The following is a 13,816-nucleotide window of genomic DNA, read 5'->3' as shown; positions in this document are numbered from 1 at the left end:
ATCTCTCGCTAAATGTGGATGATATGATCTTGATTGTACCAAATCCAAAAGCTAACAATCGAGTTATCAGATTAACCAAAGAAAAACTTTTCTAACTACCAATTTAAGATAGTGAAGGATCATTTTAAATACTTAGACTAGAAATCACTATGGTATGAACTCAATTTTAAGCCTGTCCACATCTATCGCTGTCCAACTTAGATCTTGAGAAATGTTGCCCCTTTCTTTCTCAGGCAGGATCAATCTTGTTAAAATGATAGTGTTCCCTAGAATTCTATATATTTTTTAGATGCTCCCTCTATCATTAAAACAATCAGATCTGAACCAGATAAATAAGTTGATACTTGACTTTATATGGCAAAAGAAAAAACACAAGATTAACCTAAAGAAACTAACATGTGAAACAGGTCAGGTTGGGTTTGATTTACCCACTATGGAACTCTATTATTGGGCAGCACTAGAGAAAATTGTTCTAGACTGGCTGAGTGGTGGGGGTGTTTCAGTGTTTCTGGCTTGGATGGAGAGATGGTTGCCCCCTGGTCATTGGCAATGCTTTCTCATCTCTCTGGATCCCAGGACTCAGGAATTGCTGAGCCTTTCTTACTGATCAGCGATCCTCTAAGAGCTTAGAGGAGTATATGCAAATAGATTAAGGTGGATAATACCTTTTCTGGATATCTACCAATACAGGGCAATCCTAGCTTCATTGCAGGATTTACTACTAAATGTTTTGCTACATGGCTGGAGAGGGGACTTAGATCAGTGTGTCAATTTGCTCCTTTCAAAGTTTATGGGAAGTATAATTATTACCTGCGGTACACCATTTTGCATTATGTTAAAAAATTGATTTGGGGAGAGGAGTTCACTGAATGACACAATAGAATTGATACCTGCATAACCTTATTTAAAAATGGCATACATTATATATCCCTAATGTATAAAATTCTAATACAGCCACTAGAGAAACATAATATAGACTCCTTAGCTGAGATGTGGTCTACTACCGTGGAAGAACAAACTTCAACTTAAATGATTACAAATAGTTTCCAATTGGTTAGAAGAGTGACTCTAGCCACTGAGTTACGTGAAGCTCACACAAAGCTTTTACACAGAGCATATATAAAACTCCAAAAAATTGACAGAAATGCAGAAAAAAGGCATTGACAGTGTTTGCCCGAAATGTAGATTCCTCAACCCAGACTTCATACATTTTCTCAGGCTCTGCACTCACATCAGACACTTCTGGGCTTTGTTAGAATACTGGTTGAGAAAAGTCATAAACCTCACCATCCCCTTGGGGATAAGGAAGTTCTTTTATTTATAACACCCAAAACAGTAAGACCAACAAAATATTTATCAATCAATGTAATCCTTTTAGCTAGGAAACTGATATTTAAATACTGGGCATCACAAAAGGTACCAACTTTAGGGGAATTAAAGGTAAATTTGAGTTAACAATTAACGCATGAAAAATTAGACACCCTGGAATAACGTGCATAAGAACCAAAGAATTCATAAACAAATGTGATCTTTTCATTCTTTCTTTGCCCTTGGAGACTCAAAAACAGATAATTTATCCACTGTGAAACACAGAAACATCTCACAGGACAATGGGCATTTGACTATTAGGACAACAGACAATAAAATAAATGATTTGGTAACTGTTAGAAAGGAGAGAGATATATATATTGGGGAATCTTGAGAAGGGGGAAGCGAGCATCAGCACCTATATACACCTGTTCATGAACTTTATATATATTTTATAATTATCAGTAGTCTATCATTAGAAGGTTATTGGTTACAGTTTTGTTATTTTTGGTTTGGATTGTTAGGTTTGAATTAGGAATTAGGAAAACAGCTGGAAAAAAGAGTGAGTGGACTCTTTTATCAGGACATATACAACTACAAGAGTCAACTTCTATGTCCATATGTGAAAACGTATATCCATTTCTTTTAATTCCTTGACCTGTTCCTATCCTTTTTGTATGTTTGCTCTTGGAAAGCTTATAAAAATAAATGTTATTAATATATATATATATATATATATATATATATATATATATATATATATATATATATATATATATATATATATATATTATTTCTTTTGCTGAGTTAGACAGATGTGGAAATTAACAAAGAGCATGGCCCCTATTTATGAAAGTCTGGCGGACCTGATCCGACAGTGCGGATCAGGTCTGCCAGACCTCGCTGAATACGGCGAGCAATACGCTCGCCGTATTCAGCATTGCACCAGCAGCTCACAAGAGCTGCTGGTGCAACGCCGCCCTCTGCAGTCTCGAGGCCAATGGGCCGCCAGCAGGGGGTGTCAATCAACCCGATCGTACTCGATCAGGTTGATTTCCGGTGATGTCTGTCCGCCTGCTCAGAGCAGGCGGACAGGCTATGTAGCAGCAGTCTTTGTGACCACTGTTTCATAACTGCTGTTTCTGGCGAGTCTGAAGACTCGCCAGAAACACGGGGCATCAAGCTCCATACGGAGCTTGATAAATATGCCCCCATATGTGGACTAAAAGCTTCATTTGGGACTTCTATTTACATACTGGGATTCAAAATATTTTTAGGATCAAATAATGCTTAAAGGGACATGGCACTTTAAAGAAATGCTATCATGTATACATGAAAGAGAAGCATTTAATTGTTAAAATATTTTGGTGTAAAAGCTTTTTTAAATCTAAAGTAAAACCTACAGGAATTCCATGACTGTGTACAACTGGCTCACAGAACTCTGCTGTTCATGGGATTTTAGGGCCAAAAAGTTGGCTTATTCAGTACAGGAACATACAAATTATAAAAAACAAAGGACTGTAACACCTTTAAAAACATTCTATTTTTTATAGATAGAACAGAAAACATGTTTTGACTATTGTATCCCTTTATATATATATATATAAACAAATCCTTAATATCACAACTATGTAACAGTGGATATTATTATGTTGTACTTACTTATATCTAAGGAACAGCCATTGGATTAACCAAATTCCAACTAGAACCATCCCATTTATTTCTGATACAGAAAAGGCCCATGTTACACGATCTATGTAGTCAAAAAATTTGTCTGGTAGCGGAGGGCTCACCTCCTTTGGAGGCACTCGTTCATGTACCACAGTGATCATGACAGTCGTTAGTATCATATTAAACAAAGCGTACACAAATGCAATGCCAGTTTTCCACCATTCCAATGGAAATTTGTTCTTAGCGTCTGCTGGCATAGATATCTGAATATAGTCCGGGTACTTCTTGGCACCTTTTCGCAAGCCATTGGAAAGACCCTTTGACTTGTTCTTGATATTTTTGTCATCTTCACTGTTTGAAGAAACTGATCTTGGGAATCCATTTGGTGTATCATGATTCTGACTTATTGGTTCTTCTATCTTTGCAGTCTCTATAATATCCATTTGTGTCAAAGTCATTATGACAGATCCTTCATTAACTTGTTCTCATAAGACCTCTGTATGATAAAAGTATTTGGATAAAATAATTTGTATATATGCTTCCTTCTGCAGCTTTGGGTCACAACGTTGTCCACAGACTCAAAGAATAATTCCTTTTGTTTTCTTCAGCTTGCTATGCAATCATCTGTTAAAAAAAGAGGAAATACATTAAAGTATATTGTGTCAGTATTTATCTAGTGTTACATCATTTCTTTAAATTCATGTTTGTTTATCAAGTCACTTTTGGAGTTCTTTACACCCTAGTTTCTCAACCTGTGGTACGTGTACCCCTGGGAGTACTTGGGGCATAGGCAAGGGGTACTCCAGGGATTGGTCTTCATTCTTTTTTTCCTGATGTAGCTATTGTAAACATGACATATCAAAGAAAGCGGTGTTTCTCATTTCTACTCTCAAGCACTTCTAACACGGCAGAGTGTGAGTATTTCCCTGCCTAGGTGGGACCACTGCTCAATCACTGATTCACCAAAAATTAGTAAAACCTTAGATAGGCTTAGATCTGGCTTCTTAGTGACATATGAGGGCTGGAGTTGGATTTTTACTGAAAAATGTATTACTGTGACCAATTGTCACAGAGTAAAGTGGCAGTTAAATGTGCCACTGTGAAATAGGTAAAGTGCATCATACTGAAGTATGCCGCAGTAATACAAGACAGGTAAACTGTGCATGAAATGGTCATTAAAAATAGAAAGATGGTACCATAAATATTACTTTCCTCATCATGCAGGAAATAGTTTATTTTTCTCTGTTTTAATTTAAGAAGCTCAGTAACTGCATCTAATTATTAATATCAATGGACTATATATATCTGTGTTTTATGTGTTTATTACTCTCTGTGGTAATATTGCCAAATATTACATTCCGGAAAACAAAAAATAAATAGATTCCTATATATTTACTTTATTAATATAGCTGATACAAGCTTGTGAAATCAAGTGATACACAATTTAAGTAAAAGATCAGTAGTGTGCTACAGTTGGGGTACCTAGAAATCAAATGAATGCCTACAGGGGTACTTGCTACAAAAAGTTTGAGGAACACTGCTGTACACTGTAAATACATTATTTTACCTAGAAAGTATGTAGAAAATAAGAAAGAAAAACCTTGCTGTTCCAGTTATATCTCATAATCCAGGTAGTTTATATAATCCTGAACTTCTAATGAACTGGAAGGTATAGAAAATGAAATAATTTTTTTTATATATTTTTATTTTATTTATTTTTTGTTAAAATAAATTGGAAAGTAAATAGGTTTAAATTATAAAATAAAAAAACTAACAAAACATATGAACACCCATGGAAAAAGTGGAATAGAATATATATATATATATATATATATATATATATATATATATATACATACATACCCACTCTGGTTTAAGAGTGCAGTTGGCTTCTGGGGTTGTATATGTCTAGGGGAGGTTACAAATAGTTGTGACCCTCATGGGAGTTCTCAGTGTGTTTAGTTGAAAGTCAGCATGTGATGGCTGCAGATTAGGATCAAGGTAAGAAGAAACCATAAAGTGGTTCCTGGGTTTATCACTGTTTGGACAAATGCTGTAACAAACTCTTCACGTCTACGCTTTTAGCTTAGCAGTGTGCATCCAAGTAAGTGTTGACTATTCTGTGTGTTGCCAATTAGTGCTGGCTTCTAAGTAACTCCAAGTGTGAGCACATTATCTATGTGACACACATGAACTAATGCCCTCTAGTGGTGAAAAACTGTCAAAATGCATTTACATAAGAGGCGGCCTTCAAGGTCTAAGAAATTAGCATATGAGCCTACCTAGGTTTAGCTTTCAACTAAGAATACCAAGAGAACAAAGCCAAATTGCTGATAAAAGTAAATTGCAAAGTTGTTAAAAATGACATGCCCTATCTGAATCATAAAAGTTTATTTTGGACTAGACTGTCCCTTTAAGGGTGTTGTACGTAGTTTGGTTGCAGAACTTGAGCAAAACTCTCACGCCCCACTATACACCTTTCTCTTACAATCGTACAACAATTGTCTAAATGTAAAGCTCCAATCTGTCCCACGCACAACCTTTGAAGTGAATCTGATAATCATTGGTTTAAATTGATCTACCTAAAATTAGAAGCACCAAGTACAGGGCAAATTGTTCTGCTTGTACAAATTGTTTCTTGTTTGATCTTACTAAAATGATCTACATATTTCCAACCACAAATTATACTCCAAGTTTTGCTCAAAGTGTTTTCGTCTCTTAAAGTGCTTTCCACTTATAATTACAAAAACATTACAGTATTTGTTGTATACTTTTGTATGAATGAATTTTACTTGTAAAACAAGTAACCACAGCTTTTAATGCCACAACAAAAAAGTATTATTTACTCAATGCTATCTAAATTGCCCATTTCATTTGTTCATTCCCTTTAAGAAATATATTTAAACTTTACCGATTCTAAAATGTCTTACTTTTTAATGTAGGGGACAATTGTATATTATATATTATATATATATATATATATATATATATATATATATATATATATATATATATATATATACACATACACACAGTATACATATATATATATATATATATATATATATATATATATATATATATATATATATGCACACACACACACACATACATTCATGTTAATGACAGAGTTTAAGTTTCCAATCAACTATTAAAAAGCATGGAAAATCTGTAAATTAAAGGTATATGAAACTCACAATTTAAAGTGCTTTCGATTTTAAATATCTATGTAAAATATACTTTTCATCAAAACACCTTCATTTTTTAAATCTCTCTCATTTAGTCATAATTTTAAATTAAAAATTAAACTTTTTCCAACCCTCCCCCAGGAGGTCTACCTGGGTAGCAGCAGGGTGCAGAGAACTTGCCAATGCGCATGCGTTAGTTGGGCATGTGACGTCACCCTCAGTACTTAGTTGGCTGCTGTATTATTGAAGTCTCAAAGTGGTTCTGAAGTCCTGCTGCTGTATATTTGGTAAGAATATCATTCTCCTAAAAACTAATCCCCCTGGACTAACGAGCAACCATTGGGGTAGATTTAACAAAGGTTGAGTGGACATAATTCGCTCTAGCGAATCATGTCTGCTCGACCTCGCAAAATGCCGACAGCATATGCTGTCAGCATTTAATATTGCACAAGCATTTCTGGTGAAATGCTTGTGCAATGCCGCCCCTGCTCACTGGCGTCAATCATCCCGATCGGATCGGGAGGATTTCAGTCCGCTGCTTCTTAACTTCCATTTCAAGCGGACCTGAAACAATGGGGCTCCAAAGCAGCATTCGCTGTTTAATAAATAGAGCCAATTAAATCAAATTATATAATAAGTAACATGATGTATGTATTACTTTAATTTATTATATACATTTATTTTAATAACATCAAGACTTAGGGACAGTCCCTCAGATTCCAGTTAGAAGACCTAATGTTATGAGTGCATCTTTGTATTTTCTATGTAAATCTATGTCACAGCGCTGCGCAATTAAAACAAAGCACCAAAGTGGGAAATTCAAAGTGGGCATGCACTAAGCCAGTAATATGGAATGGAAGTATAATCTTCACGGAGTCCAGTGTGCTACAGGCATTGGAGTACTGCGCATGCGTTATACAGCGGCAACAGACGATTTTAATATTCACAAGGGAGCACTATCTTACATTATGTCACAATGCAAATAAAATTATTTATTTTTAAGAAACACAAGCTTCATTTTATTATAAAAGTAAGTTATTTGTATTACTCTTACATCGATTGGCCTGTTTTGTTTAGCACAAATTTTGACGAGATCTTTAATCCTTTCAATTTAAACTCTTCCATCTAACACAGATATATTGTACTGCATTTTCTAATTATATCACAATAGAAAAAATATCCATTCATAAAATAGACTAGTGGGTTAATCACTTAGGTATTACATAGAACAGAATGTCTATTGAGAAAGATTTCCTGGAGTGACCTCAGGGTATGATTAATATGCATTTTTTTTTACACACCTTTGCTTTTATTTCCTCTATTTTGTCTGGGAGTAACCCTGAAAACACAGGGCTTTAATGGGGCAGATGTATTAATGTCTATCTTTGTAGCTTATATTATCATGTCGGGCCCCGATTTTCTAAAGATCTCCAGGTTTGCTGAAAAATTATCATTTCAGTTTCACAAAGGGCAAAAAATTATAAAAAAAAAGGGCTGACCCTCACTGTACAGATGAGTGGTAATGTGCCTTCTATAGATTATAAAAAAAGGGCTGACCCTCACTGTACAGATGAGTGGTAATGTGCCTTCTATAGATTATAAAAAATGGGCTGACCCTCACTGTACAGATGAGTGGTAATGTGCCTTCTATAGATTATAAAAAATGGGCTGACCCTCACTGTACAGATGAGTGGTAATGTGCCTTCTATAGGGAACTATAGTGCTCGCTGCCTTTGAACATTCCGAGCACAACACCAGTGAAAGCAAATTTCAGCAGTGTGGAGGGGGAATGTTTTTAAAACACAACACAACATATAAATCTGAAAATGGATTGTTTTTAATAGCTCAAATAATACATATGCAAACTCATCTGCACAGTAAATGCAGTATATTTTTTACAACGGCTATCTCACCACTGAAAGGGTGACGAGACATGTATGTGTAAAAATGTATCTATTAAGTATACACAATTAGAGTGCGTTAAAACAGCTCTACCTATAAAGTAATAGCACTATATAGAATATAAATATAAATAAGAGTATGCTATAAAATGTGTTATATTTCAAACAATACAAAATATAAAATATTAACAAATTTAATAAATCTATAATTAAATTTTATTATTTATTACATAAAATTGAACAGCTGTATATAAGGTGCACCTTATTCAATATATATTACAATCAAATATTTAAAATCACTAAGAAATCTCAATTGACCAAAGATATCTCCCCAATACTTCTTACTCAGTATTTGATAAAATGGCTTTGTTGCAAAAAGATATATGCTGGCTTTGTTGCAAATATTTATACTGAGAAGTGTAACAAAATTCGTTGTCAACAAAAATGTCCTCTGATACAATATATCATTTAGACCGTTAGAAGACTTTCCAATAAAAACAATGAAAAAGCAGTTTGTTATTTTTGGGGTACCCCTTATTGGAGACAATTACTATTCAGAGTCAATTGTTAGGTGGCGGTGTATCCTCTATTTGCATAGATATATATAAGCAGTTTTTGTTTTTTGAATCCCAAGTTGGAAGTTTTAACAGCACTCACCAGAATCCGAAAGGCTTGAAATAGTGTTACCTTTCCCCGGATCAGCTTTTTCTTTGCGGCGTCTGTCTGGCGTTTCAAGGTGAACCGTTACTTTAATCCTCACGTGACCTTTTTGCCGCACCAATAGCCTTACCAGGTTGCCGGTGTAAGTGGTTTCAAAAAACTTCCTTATCTTTCCATATATATCTTATTCATAATAAGTCTACAATCAACTACAAATGCTACCAGGAGCACAAGTAATTTGTTAGCACAATGTCCGCTTATTCTTATTGTGGAGTTCCGCTCCCCACAGAGAATGCAGTACACAGGAGTAAGCAGGAGAAAGTTCCGTTACCGAAGCTGGCCAGCCCAACGGATTTTGTCCACGTGAGGATTAAAGTAACGGTTCACCTTGATTCTGGTGAGTGCTGTTAAAACTTCCAACTTGGGATTCAAAAAACAAAAACTGCTTATATATATCTATGCAAATAGAGGATACACCGCCACCTAACAATTGACTCTGAATAGTAATTGTCTCCAATAAGGGGTACCCCAAAAATAACAAACTGCTTTTTCATTGTTTTTATTGGAAAGTCTTCTAACGGTCTAAATGATATATTGTATCAGAGGACATTTTTGTTGACAACGAATTTTGTTACACTTCTCAGTATAAATATTTGCAACAAAGCCAGCATATATCTTTTTGCAACAAAGCCATTTTATCAAATACTGAGTAAGAAGTATTGGGGAGATATCTTTGGTCAATTGAGATTTCTTAGTGATTTTAAATATTTGATTGTAATATATATTGAATAAGGTGCACCTTATATACAACTGTTCAATTTTATGTAATAAATAATAAAATTTAATTATAGATTTATTAAATTTGTTAATATTTTATATTTTGTATTGTTTGAAATATAACACATTTTATAGCATACTTTTATTTATATTTATATTCTATATAGTGCTATTACTTTATAGGTAGAGCTGTTTTAGCGCACTCTAATTGTGTATACTTAATATTTTTTCAGTGTGGGTTTTGGGAAACCACACTTTATAGAGTTGCATATATCTACCGCAAAGGGTTAACACACTTTTCTGCATAAAAATGTATCTAAGCTAGCGTGTATGGTTTAGAACATTAACACTTTCCTGCAAAGTTTCTCCACTGCTATGCATGTTACTGTCATGGAACGCCCATATATTTGCTATCTATGCAATGGCCATTTTTAATAAAGAACGAAGAAAAACTCTTAACAATAAACCTTAATGAGCTGGGCGTTTGTGTGTATTTTGTGTGATATATTGAAACGACTGCTTCAAGTGGTTTCCCCAAATTCAACTGAAAATGCAACTTTTAATGAATTCTGCAGTCTTAAAATTATTTAACCCCTTCATGGCAAGCATCTTTAGTACTTAGTAGAGCACCATTTTGCTGTTATGACCTGCTGCAAACGAGATACATAGCCAGACACCAGCTTCTGGCAGTGTTCCTGAGGAATCTTAGCCCATTCCTAATGAGCAATGGCCTCCAGTTCAATCTTGGGTTTGCGTGTTGCAACCTCCTTATTCAAATCCCTCCAGAGATTTTCTATGGGGTTCAAGTCAGGTGACTGTGATGGCCACTATAGAATCTTCCAGGACTTCTTCTGCAACCAAGCCTGCGTGGTATTTGAGGTATGCTTGGGATTATTGTCCTGTTGGAAGGTCCAATGACACCCAAGCGTCATGTTCCTCGCAGACGGCATAACTTTTCTCCTAGGATTTCCCGATACCAACTCTAATTTCACTACCCAACTCCAATTACACTACTATATACAACTGCGCACTGGCACTGTGAAGCCTTGGCTCTGATCTTCAAAGTGGCTCTGGATTATAAGTGGCCGAGTTAAGAACTGGAGTTAAATCCATAATGCTATCATCTAGAATGCTCTACTAACAACATGAAGCATTGTTCTAACTATTCGTCATCTCATCTCTCCACAGGTATACATTTCCTCTTCTGCATTTTTTGCCCTGGTTGCTATTCCATGTCCCTTTAATGGTTTTCAATACCCTAGTATGCATTTCCTCCTCTGCATTTTTTGCCCTTGTTGCTATTCCACGTCCCTTTAATGTGTTTTCAATACCCTGGTATGCATTTCCTCTGATGTCTGAATTTATGACTTTTCTGTATATTTGTTACCAGCTCCCTTGTACAATCTATGTGTGCATCCCCTAGCCGTTTGCTCCCCCCCCCCCCATCTAATTTACAAGTGTGTAACTCCAGTCTACCTAACTAGTCTACTTGTAACACAGCTGCCTTAAATCAAATCATTCCAACTCTAATTTCACTACTATATACAGCTGAGCACTGGCTCTGTGAAGCCTTGGCTCTGAGCTTCAAAGTGGCTCTGCATTATAAGTGGCCGAGTTAAGAAACTGGAGGGGAAACTGCGGACCCGACTAACAGGTAAATCCTTACTAACTATACACCTGCAAAATGCTCGCTATGTCATTTCTGCTCTTTCTGTCTGCCATCTTCCTAAAACTCACTGCATGCCCTTATAACATCAATAATCAACACAGTATCATTATGTCTCCCTCCCTTCTCTCATCCCCTATGCTGTCCTCTCACTACTCTGCCTCTTTAGAAATACTTCCCCATCTAACTCTCCTGTCTCTAATCAAACACGCTCCTACAAGTCTCACTCTCACCTTCTGTCACTCACACTTCTACTACTGCTTACTGCTGGTGACATCTCTCCTAACCCTGGCCCTGCAGCAATCACCACACTTTTACACTGTAAAAAAGTGTGGATGTCTGTCCGCCTGCTCAGATCAGATGGACAGGTTATGGAGCAGCGGTCTTTAGACCGCTGCTTCATAAACACGGGCCCTCAAGCTCCATCCGGAGCTTGATAAACGAGCCCCTAAGTATTGATCTAGGCCCATTTTGGTATATTTCATGCCACCATTTCACTGCCAAATGCGATCAAATAAAAAAAACGTTACATTTTTCACAATTTTAGGTCTCTCACTGGAATTATTTACAAACAGCTTGTGCTATTATGGCAGAAATTGTTGTAAAAGCTTCTCTGTGATCCCCTTTGTTTAGAAATAGCAGACTTATATGGCTTTTGTTGTTGCTTTTTGGTAATTAGAAGGCCGCTAAATGCCACTGCGCACCACACGTGTATTATGTCCAGCAGTGAAGGGGTTAATTAGGGAGCTTGTAGGATTAATTTTAGCTTTAGTGTAGTGTAGTAGACAACCCAAAGTATTGATCTAGGCCTATTTTGGTATATTTCATGCTACCATTTCACCACCAAAAGCGGTCAAATTTTTTTTCTCCTACTAATTTTTTCACAAATTTTAGGTTTCTCACTGAAATTATTTACAAACAGTTTGTGCAATTATGGCACAAATGGTTGTAAATGCTTCTCTGGGATCCCCTTTGTTCAGAAATAGCAGACATATATGGCTTTGGCGTTGCTTTTTGGCAATTATAAGACCGCTACATTTTTATGCCCAGAAGTGAAGGGTTTATTAGGTAGCTTGTAGGGAGCTTGCAGGGTTAATTTTAGCTTTAGTGTAGAGATCAGCCTCCCACCTGACACATCCCACCCCACCTGACTGATCCCTCCCAAACAGCAATCTTCCCTCCCCCACCCCACAATTGTCCCCACCATCTTAAGTACTGGCAGAAAGTCTGCCAGTACTAAAATAAAAGTTTTTTTTATTTTATTTGTTTTTGCTTTTTAAAATTATTTATTTAGCTGTAATGGACCCCCCCTTAGCCCCCACCTCCCTGATCCCCCCCAAACAGCTCTCTAACCCTCCCCCCGCTACCTATTTGTCGCCATCCAGTTTGCCCCCAAAAACAAAGTTTTTTTGTTTTTTTTTTAACCCCTTAATGACCGAGGACGTGCAGGGTACGTCCTCAAAAAAAAGGCAGTTAACGCCTGAGGACGTACCCTGCACGTCCTCGGTTTGGAAAGCAGCTGGAAGCGATCCTGCTCGCTTCCAGCTGCTTTCCGGTTATTGCAGTGATGCCTCGATATCGAGGCATCCTGCAATAACCATTTGTAGCCATCCGGTGCAGAGAGAGCCACTCTGTGGCCCTCTCTGCACCGGACATTAACGGCTACGTTCGTTGGTGGGTGGGAGCCGGTATGGGAGGTGGGTGGCGGCCATCGATGGCCTTTGTGATGCGGAGGGGGGCGGGATCGGGGGCGGGGACGACCGGGGGGACGCGCACGGACGCGCGCGCGTGCACGGGGAGGCCGGGCGGGCGCGTGCACGGGGAGGGAGCGGGTGGGAACCACTACCTACAGAAAATGTTTATGTTAGAAGTGGGGATCAAAGGGGTTAATATGGTTTTTTTGGTGATCGGTTTGGCTGGTGGGGTATTGGACTGTGGGGGGGAAGCTACACTACAGAAACAAAAAGTAAAACATAAAAAATAAAACATTTTTATTTGCAAACTGGGTACTGGCAGACAGCTGCCAGTACCCAAGATGGCCCCAATAAGGCAGAGGGGGAGGGTTAGGGAGCTATTTTGGGGGGATCAGGGAGGTTGGGGGCTAAGGGGGGACCCTACATAGCAGCATATGTAAATATGCTTAAAAAAAATTTTTTTTTTTTTTTTTTATACCTTTTATTTTAGTACTGGCAGACTTTCTGCCAGTACTTAAGATGGCGGGGACAATTGTGGGGTGGGGGAGGGAAGAGTGCTGTTTGGGAGGGATCAGGGGGTGGGATGTGTCAGGTGGGAGTCTGATCTCTACACTAAAGCTAAAATTAACCCTGCAAGCTCCCTACAAACTACCTAATTAACCCCTTCACTGCTGGCCATAATACACATGTGATGCGCAGCAGCATTTAGCGGCCTTATAATTACCAAAAAGCAACGCCAAAGCCATATATGTCTGCTATTTATGAACAAAGGGGATCCCAGAGAAGCATTTAAAACCATTTGTGCCATAATTGCACAAGCTGTTTGTAAATAATTTTAGTGAAAAACCTAAAGTTTGAAAAAGTGAACAATTTTTTTTTATTTGATTGCTTTTGGCGGTGAAATGGTGGCATGAAATATACCAAAATGGGCCTAGATCAATACTTGGGGTT

General features: G+C 37.2%; 1 protein-coding gene across 1 annotated transcript in view; it reads right to left on the bottom strand.

Annotated features, from left to right (window-relative positions):
* SGMS2 (sphingomyelin synthase 2) overlaps positions 1–13,816 on the bottom strand; it is a 115,808-nt gene that overhangs the window by 27,344 nt on the left and 74,648 nt on the right. The window contains exon 2 of the mRNA XM_053703524.1: positions 2,971–3,603. Coding sequence (XP_053559499.1) covers positions 2,971–3,437 — 467 coding nt within the window. The 5' untranslated portion in view covers positions 3,438–3,603. The remainder of the gene's footprint in view (positions 1–2,970; positions 3,604–13,816) is intronic.

Source organism: Bombina bombina, chromosome 2 (assembly GCF_027579735.1).
Source record: "Bombina bombina isolate aBomBom1 chromosome 2, aBomBom1.pri, whole genome shotgun sequence".
Taxonomy (NCBI): domain Eukaryota; kingdom Metazoa; phylum Chordata; class Amphibia; order Anura; family Bombinatoridae; genus Bombina; species Bombina bombina.
Note: the sequence above shows the minus strand (reverse complement) of the source record. Positions and strands in the feature narration are given on the sequence as shown.